The 11924-nt window shown below is 39.3% G+C and overlaps 1 protein-coding gene across 2 annotated transcripts in view; it reads left to right on the top strand.

Moving 5' to 3' along the window:
• Window positions 1-817: 817 nt before the first annotated feature.
• FBXO18 (F-box protein, helicase, 18) overlaps window positions 818-11924 on the top strand; it is an 80479-nt gene continuing 69372 nt past the window's right edge. The window contains exons 1-5 of one of the 2 annotated variants that reach the window (XM_006891865.1): window positions 818-973; window positions 3554-4155; window positions 5428-5558; window positions 8614-8749; window positions 11422-11612. In XM_006891865.1, coding sequence (XP_006891927.1) covers window positions 3619-4155; window positions 5428-5558; window positions 8614-8749; window positions 11422-11612 — 995 coding nt within the window. In that variant the 5' untranslated portion in view covers window positions 818-973; window positions 3554-3618. Of the gene's footprint in view, window positions 974-3553; window positions 4156-5427; window positions 5559-8613; window positions 8750-11421; window positions 11613-11924 lie in introns of those variants that run through there. The other variant, XM_006891864.1, reaches the window with a different exon arrangement.

The raw sequence follows: 11924 nt of genomic DNA, 5'->3' as shown, positions 1-11924 counted from the left end.
CAACAGCCTGCTTGGTAAGACCTTCAACCAACCTTCTACAAGCATCTGTTCAAGGTGCCAGATCCATAGACATACCATATACACAACTCTTCTTACAAGAGGCTTAAAGTATCAGGGACATAGAAAAAATCATTAGTAAAAAATGTAAGGCATCATGTAATTAATTTTCCCAGTGTATGATGCAGGTTCATGTATTTTAGGAATTCAGTGAGTGAAAAATTCAGCACAGTTGAATTGTTGAGAAAGAAATCAGAACAGGTTTGGATTTGAGCTGCATGTTGAAGTATGGAAACAATTTCAGTAATACAGTTGATAGAACAATGGAGCATTAGAGGGAAGGTGAGAAGGCAGGAGAGAAGGTATTTAGCATAAGCAGTTTCATTCAAATCAGAATAGGGAATTAAACTGCTTTGAAGAAAGGTCTTATTTTAGAATTCCTTAATTTCTGTGGAAAAAATGCTAAGGAGTTATGAAATGATAAAAATACGACATAATGCTTAAGTCAGGACTGACATGGGGTCTGGGGGGAACTAAGAAAAGGGGATAAATAATGTACATGGCATTGAAACAGATGAGGGAGAGAACTGTATAAAAGGAATATATGATTAGGTATTATTGGCATGACAAGAGTCCTTAATAAGAGCTGCATAGAAAAGGGGGGGGGAGGAGGTTAAACAATGAAAACTTAATGAATGAGGGAGGGTAAGGGAAAGAATTAGTCATTAACTGTGTTATTGAAAATTGGGTGGAATTTGCTGAGTAGCTTGTAGAATTGGTGATAACTAATGAATATCCCGTTTCTTCTGGTACGTAACAGTGAGACGGTCTAAGCGGAAGCATCTTACAGCCATCGACTGCCAACATTTGGCTCGGAGTCACTTGGCTTTGACCCAGCCCTTCGGTCAAAGATGGACAAACAGAGATCCAAACCACGGTCTCTATCCTAGACCCAGAACAAAAAGAGGGAGTAGAGGTATGTCTTCCAAAAAAATGTCTTGCCTTCAAAATCTGTAGTTGTGTGTGATCTTTGAATATCTCCTACTTTGAAATCTTTCATCAGTACGACTGGTGTGATTTTGTTAGTTCTGTTGTAATAGTTTGACATCTTTAAAAACGGTCTGTGAGTTTTCCATGGAAATTCCATTCTATTTATAAAAATTAGTAAATGGCCAAGAAAAAAGTGATTAAAGGACTACCTTTAGCTTGTTTAAGTATAAAGTGATAGAAGACGTGTGTCAGCATCCCCATTATTTTTGTGTTGACACATGGTGAATATTTGACTCATTAGGCCTCTTTATCTGATCTGCCACTAGATTCATCAGTTGACAGACTGGTGGTGTTGGTGGAAATCATTTGCCCCCTCAGATGTTTCCTCTGATAATACTTTCAGGGTAAACTGCCCTTGTCATTTTGTGCCTATGCTGTTGTACTAACCTTTCTTTTGGCCACTAGATTTTATTTCTGACCAGCAGTGATTGAGTCAATATTCTTGAATGTTATTTTCTATCTTGTCACTCCCCTTCTCAAAAACTTAAAGTAAAATATCTCCACTTTACTATTACAGACTCAGTTTCCAAGTCTCCACCACCTGATAGATATTACATGAGAATACCACTTTTGGCAATTTGGCTTTCTTTCTCCATCTCTGTCTCTCTGTCTGTCTGTCTTGTCTGTCTGTCTGTCTATCTCTCTATCTCTGTATAAATTTCTACTTTTCTTAATATCTGTTAGTATAGTCTAGATAGCCTTACTTCCTTTTGGCAATTTGTAATTTCAGAATCCAGCTCAAACCCTTATTAGTCACTGCTTTAAGTAATTACTGTATTGATCTTTAACTATATAGTAATAGCTGTTTCTGTCTCACTTTTTGTCACTACTAGAAGGCAGTTTAAAATGTAATTGTTTATTGTGTGACATTTTATTGTTTTGTGTGTTGACTTCTATCTTGATTGCAAATTCTTTAATGATGAAGACTGTTGGTTTGTACGTATTTAATGTGTAGTCCTCAGGCTGAATATGAGTAGGCTCTTGGTGAAAATGAATAAAATTGAATTAAACAATTACTATCAGGATTTAACTAAGGTTTTAGTGATTTCAAGACTGTTTATATAACATTGTCATAAAAGCAGAAAAAATTTATTTTACAGAAATTCTTTAAAAACAAAATCTACTTGTATTCCATGCTCTTTTTCCCAAGTTAAGGTTTTGGCTAAAGCTATTTAGAAAGGAGCCATGTATATTTTTGTGTTTTGATGTTTAAATACTTTATTAGTATTTTAAAAACTTTTTTAGGAGTTTAAGAAACCACAAGTTAGGCTCTCCTAGACCCTGGATGAAATGGATTATTTTGGTGACTGGGGTAATGGGGATGACTATGTCAGAGACAATGGAATTGGCTCAAGATAGAGCAAGGTTCAGAGCTGTTATACATAGGGTCACTATGAGTCGCAAGTGACTCAGCAGCACATAACAATAATAATGAGACTAAAAAAGGGGGAGGGGCACTTTTGTTTTCAATTTAATAAAAAAAGATGACACAGTGGTTAATTGCGTGGCTGCCTACAAGAAGGTTGGTAATTTTGATCTCACTAGTCATTCTGTGGGAGAAAAATGCTGGGAATCTGCTTCTGTGAAGATTATAACCTTGAGAACTCCTTGAGACAATTCTACCTTGTCCTACAGAGTTGCCGAGTCTGGAGAGACTTGATGCAAAGGGTTAAGTATGAAAAGTACCTCTGAGGTCAGGGCCACCATACAGCTTCTACTTTGTATTTGTCTCATTTATAGGTGCTTAGTAAAAGCCAATTGAGTTAATGTATAGAATAGATTAATATGAAGATAATTTTGCTTCTGTCTTTTTTTATTTTAAAATAAAGTGTCATCTTCACCTACAAGGAGAGAAATAAAATGAAAGGAATTTCAACAAGGTCCTTCTTCCTTCTCAGTTTTAGGAATTTAGTCAGATGAGGAAAATGGGTTTTTCTGAATCCTCAGGGAGCTCTGGGGCATAGTCTGTAATAAGTTGTGCAGCTGACTTTTCCTTGGGAAGAGATGGGAAGTTTCTTCCTGTTGCAATCTACAGCTTCGGAAACCTGATGGAGGGTTGCTGTAAGTCAGAGCTGACCCAATGACATTGAGTTTGAGGTTTTGGGAGTTAATAATACAAAGCATATTCTTTTCTATTTAGACAAACTTAGATTGCCTAGTGTAGAAATAAGCCAGGGGCAGTGCATATTCATAAGTCTGTGTATAAATGTGAGCTTTTTGTTCATCCATTCAGGTGTTCATAGCATATTCCCTTTTACTTGTGTATATTTCCAGGTATAATGTGATCCATCATACCCATCCAAAATTGATCTCTGTCTCTTTCCAAATGTATATTTGACTAAATGATAGAGCTACATCTAAGTGGTTGTTTTGGAATAAGCTATTTAAAGAAATCAGTTAACTAAAAATATATTCTAGATCCTTTAGCACAGGGAATTAAATAATGGTTTTACTTGGGTCAACAGTGGTTAGTAGTCATTTCTTATTCTGTGTATTCCCACTACAGGTCGAGAATGTCAAAGATACATCACTGAATTCTTTCAATCTGGCCAGCAGCAGTGCACCAGTGATATGGCCAAAAGCAATTCTGTTGGCCAGGACAGCTACAGGGGCTCTGAGGATGAAATGATTTTTCCTGCAGAGGGCAGTTATGCCCTGTCTCACGAAGGTGATGGGGAAGTTAGATTGAACTCTTCAAGTTCTAGTCTGCCTTCAAGAAAACGGTCTCGATACTTTGAGGAAGACAGTAATCAAGTTACAGGGACCAGCCAATGCGATGGAGTTTCTAAGAAAATCGCAAGGCATCATTTGTCCCTGTCATGCCAAAAACCTAAGGGAATTAGGCAAGAAGCAGGGGATTATTTGTCACAGCTCTCTGTACAGTGTGAAGAAACTAACCAAGAAGTTGAGGACATTAGTCCTGATGTCATTCCTGACACACACTATGGTCTTCTTGGGACCTTGTCCTGTCATGAACCCTTGGGTCTCATTTGCAGCCTGCCTAGTGAAGTCTTGAGACATATCTTTGCTTTCCTTCCTGTGGAAGATCTCTACTGGAACCTAAGCTTGGTGTGCCGCCTTTGGAGGGAGATAATCAGTGATCCATTGGTATGTAAAATATTGTGTGATAGTCATGTGATGCTTTATCTAAAAGAAAATAGGGTTATCTAGTGCATGCTCCCCTTATTTCTCCAGAATGGTAGTTTCTATTTGCCTTTAAGATAATGTCTTAATCCTTTGATGTTTATCTGAATTTATTTATTTATTGCTCTTTTTTCTTCAGAACATTGCACTCTACCCCAAACAAATGATTTTCTCTGTCAGGACCACAGACCGCACACTCTATATCCTCTGTAGGTTGCTTTTATTCTCTCATCTCTACCTATGGGCCCCTTATATTTCTCTTGACATTAAGCTTGAAATTAAAAGCTTACTCACACTACTTATACTCTTCCCATTTCTTGCATTGAGATTAATTGCATTAACACAGTAACGAGTTAGTATTGAGAGCAAGAAAAGCTTGATTCTGGTTTCTAACCAAAATTTATATAATGTTTTTACCTAATTTGCCAGGTTTGGATTTTTAAGTTCCAGTTCCTTTTCATGTTGATAGAAGATAATAATCTTCCAATTTCATTCTCTGTTGAACAAGAACAGGTCATTCCTTTATTGACATACATAAACTACATCACATTTTCTGCTCTGCTGATGCTATAACTTCAATACCAGTTCTCCAGCCACATCGGTTATGAGTATGAAGTGTATCATGTAACCTCAAATCTCTGACAGTGGAAGGCTTAAACAAGAATGTATGCTGTTGAGTAATGTTGATTCCTTTGATGTGACAACTGAGCATCCATCTCCCTCCCCCTCAGATGATTTCTTGAGCATGTTAGAGCAGTGAAGAATGGTTTTAGTCTCATAACCGAGTTAGAGTGAAGACATTGGCCACATAATACACATGCTCCATTTTTTTTTTAGAAAAAAACAAACCTCTGAATCTTGGGCAACTGTTCTCTTGTAACTACTTTACAGTTTCTAAAAGCAGTTATTGTCCAAAGCTGGAAGAACTTAAGTCTTCTCATCCTTTGTATTCCAAAATAGGGTCTCAAACACTTTATAATTCTCATTTAAATTATTAGGAGGCTTGGAGCTATTAGTTAATCTATCTTCCAATACACTGTTTAATATAGCACTGAATAAATGATGCAAGTTGTCAGTGGATAAGTGAGCAACTAATAGCTCTGCTAGTAATTGATTTATTTTTCTTCAGTAAAGTTGCATAAACAAAAAACCTATGTGTTATGGCTTAATTTACTTTCTAATAGTCATTGCTACATCCATTTCATTTGAGATTTCTCCCCTCCCACTCCTTTCTAGTTCATTCCCTGGAAAAAGCTGTATCATCGCTATTTGATGAATGAAGAACAAGCGGTCAGCAAAGTGGATGGCATCCTCTTGAACTATGGCATTGTGAAGGAGTCAGACTTGTGTGTGTTGAACCTCATACAGTGAGTAACTTTTCTCCTATAAGGGAAATAGTTTCTTTTGACATTCATTTTGGTCTTTTCCTCTTTGTCCTTCTTAGTAATGACTTTTTGCATTCTTCATGAACGATATTCTTGATGTTTTCCCACAGCTTATCTGTCTTCATTCATTACTGTTCAAGGCCTCAAACCTATTCCTGAGTTGGTTTTTAAATTCATGGGAGATAGACTCAAGGTCAAATTTTTATTCTTGTGGATTTGATTTAATCTTCAAAGGGCTGCTTGGGAAGACAAGGCAAAACATAAAGAAATATGCAAGGAGCTGAAGTCAGAAAATCAAAAGGGCTGAACTTGCTTAGCATTTCTTAAGCTGAAAGAACTAAAGAGTAAATTCAAGCCACAAGTTATAATGCTTAAGGGTGCTATGGGCAGGATACTGACTGATTCAAGAAGCATTAAAAACAGATGGAAGGAGTATATAGAGTCATTGTACCAAAAAGAATTGACTTGAAAGAATTTCAAGAAACAACATATGAGCAAGAGGCAGTGGTGATAAAGGAGGAAGTGAAGGCAGCTCTGAAGGACTTGGCAAAAAGAAAACCCCAGGAATTGATGGAATACCAATTAACGTATTTCAGCAAAGAGATGCTGCCCTGCATGTGCTCACCAAGTTGTGCCAAGAAATCTGGAGGATAATTACTTGGCCAACTGACTGGAAGAGATCCATATTTATTACCATTCCAAAAAAAGATGACCTGACAGAGTGTGAAATTATGACACAACCCTGCTCGCTGAAACTGAGGAGGACCTCATGCACTTACTGCAGAGGGTCAAGGACTGCAGCCTTCAGTATGGACTGAGGCTCAATGTCAAGAAGACAAAGATTCTCACCACTGGACCAATTGGTAGCATCAGGATGGATGGCGAAGAGATTGAGATTGTTCACAGCTTCAGGTTGCTTGGCTCCACGGTCAACACTCTTGGCACCAGCAGCCAGGAAATCAAAAAACGTATTGCGATGGGAAAGTCTTGCTGTTAGGGACCTCTCTAAAGTACTCAACAGCAACGGTGTCTCTCTGGAGACTAAGGTCCGCCTGATACAGGCCATGGTTTTTGTAATCACTTGTTGTGCATCAGAGAGTTGGAAAATGACTACAGAGGACAGAAGGAGAATTGACACCTTTGAGCTGTGGTGCTGGAGAAGAGTATTGAATGTACCATGGACTGCCAAGAAAACAAACAGATTCATCCTAGAGAGGGTTAAATAAGCTACTCCTTGGAGGCAAGGATTCTGGGGCTTCGTCTGACATACTTTGGACATGTTGTAAGGAGAGACAGGTCTTTAGAGAGGGATATCATGCTTGGTAGAGTGGAAGGACAGCGCAGGAGGGGAAGACCCTCTATGAGGTGGATTGATTCAGTGACTGGGGTAATCGGGATGGGTGTGTCAGAGGCAATGCGATTGGCACAGGATAGAGCAGGGTTTAGGGCTATTGTACATAGGGTCGCTATGAGTCGCATACGACTCAGCAGCATATAACAACAACAACAACAACATCACTAATATCACACACTAGAAAAATCCTGCTGAAGATTGTCCAGAAAAGACTTAAACAGTACATTGACAGAGAACCACCAGAACTACAGGCTGGGTTTAGAAGAGGTCATGGCACTAGGGACATTATTACCAATTTTGGATCTTGGCAGAGAGCAGAGAATACCAGAAGAATGCCTTTCTGTGTTTCATTGATTATACAAAGGCATTTGACTGTGTAGATCACAGTAAATTGTGGCTAACCTTGAGGAAAATGGGAATTTCAGAACACTTGATCGTGCTTATGCAAAACCTATACTTAGACCAAGAAGCAGTCCTCAGGACAGAGCACAGAAACACTGCATGGTTCAAAATCAGGAAAGGAATGTGTCAGTGACGCATCCTGTTTCTGTACCTTTTCAATCAGTATGCAAAATAGATCATTTGGAAAGCAGGGCTTTATGAGGAGGACTGTGACATTAGGATTGGAGGAAGACTCATTAACAATCTACAATATGCAGATGACACAACCTTGCTTGCTGAAATGGAAGACGGCCTGAAACACTTGCTGCAAAAGGTCAAGAACTGAGTCTTCACTATGGATTGAAGCTCAACATCAAGAAGACAAAGATTCTCACCACTGCGTCAGTTGGCAGCACCATAGTAAATGGAGAAGAGACTGAGGTTGTTACCAATTACAGCTTGCTCAGATCCACAATCAACATTCTTAAAACAGCAGTCAGGGAATCAAAAGACGTATTGCACTGGGAAAATCTGCTGTCATGGACCTCTCCAGAGTGCTGAAGAGCAACGATGTCAATCTAGATACAAAGGTGTGCCTAATCCAGGCCATGGTTTTCTCAGTTACTTGTTATGTTTCAGAGAGTTGAACAATGACTAAGGATAACAGAAGAAGAATAGATGCCTTAGAGTTGCGGTGTTGGAGAAGAGTCTTGAACATACCATGGACTTCCAAGAAAACAAATATCCTCTTGGAGAGGGTAAAACCTAATCTCTTCTTGAAGGCTAGGATTTTGAAGCTCTGCCACACTTACTTTAGACAGGTGGTCAGGAGAGATTGGTCTTTAGAGAAGGATATCATGCTTGGAAGAGTGGATGGATAGCACAAGAGGGCGAGACCCTGGGTGAGATGGATTAATACAATAACTAAGGCAGTGGGAGTTGGTATGTCTGAATTAGTAAGACTGGCTCAGAACAGGGAAGGGTTTAGAGCTGCTGTACATAGGGTCACTATACATCGCAGGTAACTCAGTGACACATAACAATAATAACGTATTGTGACAGGTTAGAAAGCAGGAGTGGCAACCACTTCCTAAACAACATGCCTCTAGAAACTCTGCAAACTTTGATAAATGTTGATATTTGTAAAGGGGCTTCAGGCCTTTTGTTCAGAGAGTCACTATGAGTCATGCTTGACTCAAAGGCAATCAACAGCAACAAGGGAAAGAGTTTTGAAGTCTTCTCCCATAAGTTTGCATTTATGTTCATCTTTTTTTATGAACTGTTCTTTGACTGTTTTTACAGATATATCGCCACCACTAAATGCTCCCCAAGTGTAACTCCTGAAAGAGTGTTATGGAGCCTGAGGGATCATCCTCTCCTACCTGAGGCAGAGGCTTGTGTGCGTCAACACCTCCCGGATCTCTTTGTTGCTGCTGGGGTATGTTACAGGTTCTGGGACAAGATTGTGAACAGTGACATCTTTCTTTCATTGAGAGAAAATATTGTTGTTGTTATGTATTGTTGAGTCAACGGTGACTCTTAATTACCCAATGAACAATAGCTCTGAACTCTGTCTTATCTTTAGTCATTCTCACTGACTCCAACACACCTGCCCTTAATCAATCCATTTCATCCAGAGTCTTCCTCTCCTTCCAAGCATGATGTCCTTCTCCAAGGACTGGTCCCTCCTGGAAACATGACCAAATCATTTCAGGTAGAGCTTCAAAATTCTTTCCTCAAGAGAGCTACTTGGTTTCACCCTCTCTAGGATAGTCCTGTCTGTTCTCTTAGCTGTCTGTGGTATGGTCAAGACTTCTCCAGCACCACAACTCAAAGACAAATTTTTCTTCTGTCTTTCTTGTTTATTATTCACCTCTCTGATACATGTTGTTGTGGTGGTGGTGGTGGTGGTGGCGGCTGTGTGTGTCGAGTCGCAGGCAACTCATAGCGACCCTATGAAGGAGAGTCCTCAGCGCTTGGGTGTCTTTCATCCTCTCTCCAGGTTCATAGGGTTTCTGGAGGCAAGCTATTACGGAAGTGGATGCCACTCCTCCTTCCAAGCTTGTTTTAACCGGGGAGCTCCACCCCACTCTCTCTCCACATTGGGTAACCAAACATTAACACATTTGATACATAGCAGGTAATTTCTAGGACTTTGGCCTGGATCAGATGCTTCTTAGTCTCTAGAGTGACATCTCTGCTCTTTAGCACTTTGAGAGGTCCCTGACAGCATATTTTCCTAATCCAAGTTTAGCTAAAGACTATGTTTTTAAAATCTTTAATTTATGAATATTTTAAAACATTAATTTGTGTAGGTATCATTGGAGTAACAAAAGGCATATAGTCAGAGCAGATTTGGAAAGGAATTTTTAAAAAATAGTTTGGGACAATTTTCCATCCTGTTGAATAATATTCTCAGACATATCACTGAAATGTGGTCGTCTGGCCTCTACAAATTCTGATTAGTCAGAATTTCTTTGCATAAAAATAAATGCCTTCTATAAGAGGGAGACTTAAAGTAACCAGTGTCAGATGGATATTAGCTGAAGGCAGAGACTTCCAGAGGAATGTCTTTTTGTGTTTCATTGACTGTGAATCTCAGCACACTTGATTGTGCTCAGGCTAAACCTATATTTGGATCAGGAAGCAGTCATTAGAACAGAGCAAAGAAACACTATATGGTTCAAAATCGGGAAAGGAGTGCATCGAGGAAGAATCACCATACCTTTCCAATCTATACGGAAAACAGATCATCTGGGAGGCTGGACTTAAGAAGACTATGGCATCAAAATTGGAGGAAGACTCATCAATAACCTGTGTTATGCAGATGACACAACCTCGCTTGCTGAAACTGAGAATGCCCTGAAACATTTGCTAAGGAAGATCAAGGACTGTAGTCTTCAATATGGATTGAATCTCAACATCAAGAAAACAGATATTCTCACCAGTAAGCCAACTGGCAACACCATGATAGATGGAGAAGAGATTGATATTGTTAACAATTTCAGTTTGCTCAGTTCCACAGTCAGCACTTTTGGCACTAGCAGTCGGGAAATCAAAAGATAAATTGTATTGTGGAAGTCTGCTGTCAGGGACCTCTCCAGAAGTGCTGAAGAGCAAAGATGTCAGTCTAGAGATTAAGATATACCTGATCCAGGCCATAGTCTTTACATTTACTTGCTCTGCACCAGACACATTAAATAAGGATGAAAGAGGAATTGATGCCTTTTAGTTTTGGTGCTTGAGAAGAGTATTGAACATACCATGGACTGCCAAGAGAACAAACAGGTCTGTCTTGGAGAGGGTGAAACCAAGTTGCTATCTAGAGGCAAGGATTTTGAAGCTTTGGACATGTCTCCAGGAAGGACTAGTCCTTGGAAAAGGACATCAATGGAAGCGTGGAGGAACAGTGCAGGAGAGGAAGATCCTGAATGGGATGAATTGACGGAGTAACTGGGGTTATGGATGTAGGTGGATCAGAGACAGTGAGATTGGCTCAGGACAGGGTTTAAAGATGTTCATAGGGTCACTATGAGTTGCAATTGACTCAGTGACACATAACAAACACCAGCATGTTAAAAATCATAATCTTTATAGCAAACATTTTCTTGTTATTAGTATTTGGAGCATGTCCTAATATCAGAGAATTTTCAGTCTTGATTTTTCCCCCTGGAAACTATTCTTTTTTCTCTCTTAGTGCTTTGTATGATAGGTAGATACTCATTTAGTTGTTACCTCATTTTGACATGAATATTCTGATTATTTGTGGACCTGAGTGCTCATACTGACCTGGAGGAGGAGTGAGACAGGAAAGAATATTATTTCTGTGTCATTTCTTTGGAAGATTCTATGTTAGATATTGTATAGATGTTATATAATTAAAGAAAACAAGATCCAAGTTAAAAAAATATATGAGAAGAAAGGTGCTCAGGACAAAAAGAAAGCTTCCCTTATTTTCTAAATATCATTTGAAAAGTTTGATTTTTAATTCTGATAGTATTGGTGATATTTGGGCCCCAACTTTACTTTCTTCACTGGTTGTCTGATTTTATTATTTGTAACCCATGTTTCTGGTACTTTCTTCCATCTCTGATCTACCTCACTCCATAGGATGTCAACGTGTGGGCTCTGGTAGCAGCCATTGTTCTCCTTTCCAGCAATGTGCATGACATCCAGAGACTGCTTTTCTGCCTCCGGAGACCTAGTTCCACGGTGACCATGCCAGACGTCACCGAGACTTTGTACTGCATAGCTGTGCTTCTTTACGCCATGAGAGAGAAGGGAATTAACATCAGCAATAGGTAAAACAATGGTAGGGTATGAGGAGGCCCTTTGTTAGAGTGAAAAAGTTCTGTACTCTATATAAGCTCCACCTCTGCCACTTACTAACTTCAGCATTGTTCCAAAGCCATAAAAACTCATTTTGTTTAATCTCAGTTTCTTCATCAGTAAGGTGGAAGTATTGTGGTTTAACTCTAGAAAAGTTGCTGTTGTTGTTATGTGCTGTCGAGTTGCTTGAGACTCATAGCGACCCTATGTACAACAGCCCTAAACCCTGCTCTATCCTGTGCCAATTGCACTGCCTCTGACACACCCATCCCGATTACCCCAGT

This window comes from Elephantulus edwardii, unplaced genomic scaffold, assembly GCF_000299155.1.
Source record: "Elephantulus edwardii isolate Elephantulus edwardi_28Jun2011 unplaced genomic scaffold, EleEdw1.0 scaffold00105, whole genome shotgun sequence".
In the NCBI taxonomy this organism is placed as follows: Eukaryota; Metazoa; Chordata; class Mammalia; order Macroscelidea; family Macroscelididae; genus Elephantulus; species Elephantulus edwardii.
The sequence above is the reverse complement of the archived record's forward strand: the minus strand, read 5'-3'. Positions and strand labels throughout refer to the sequence as shown.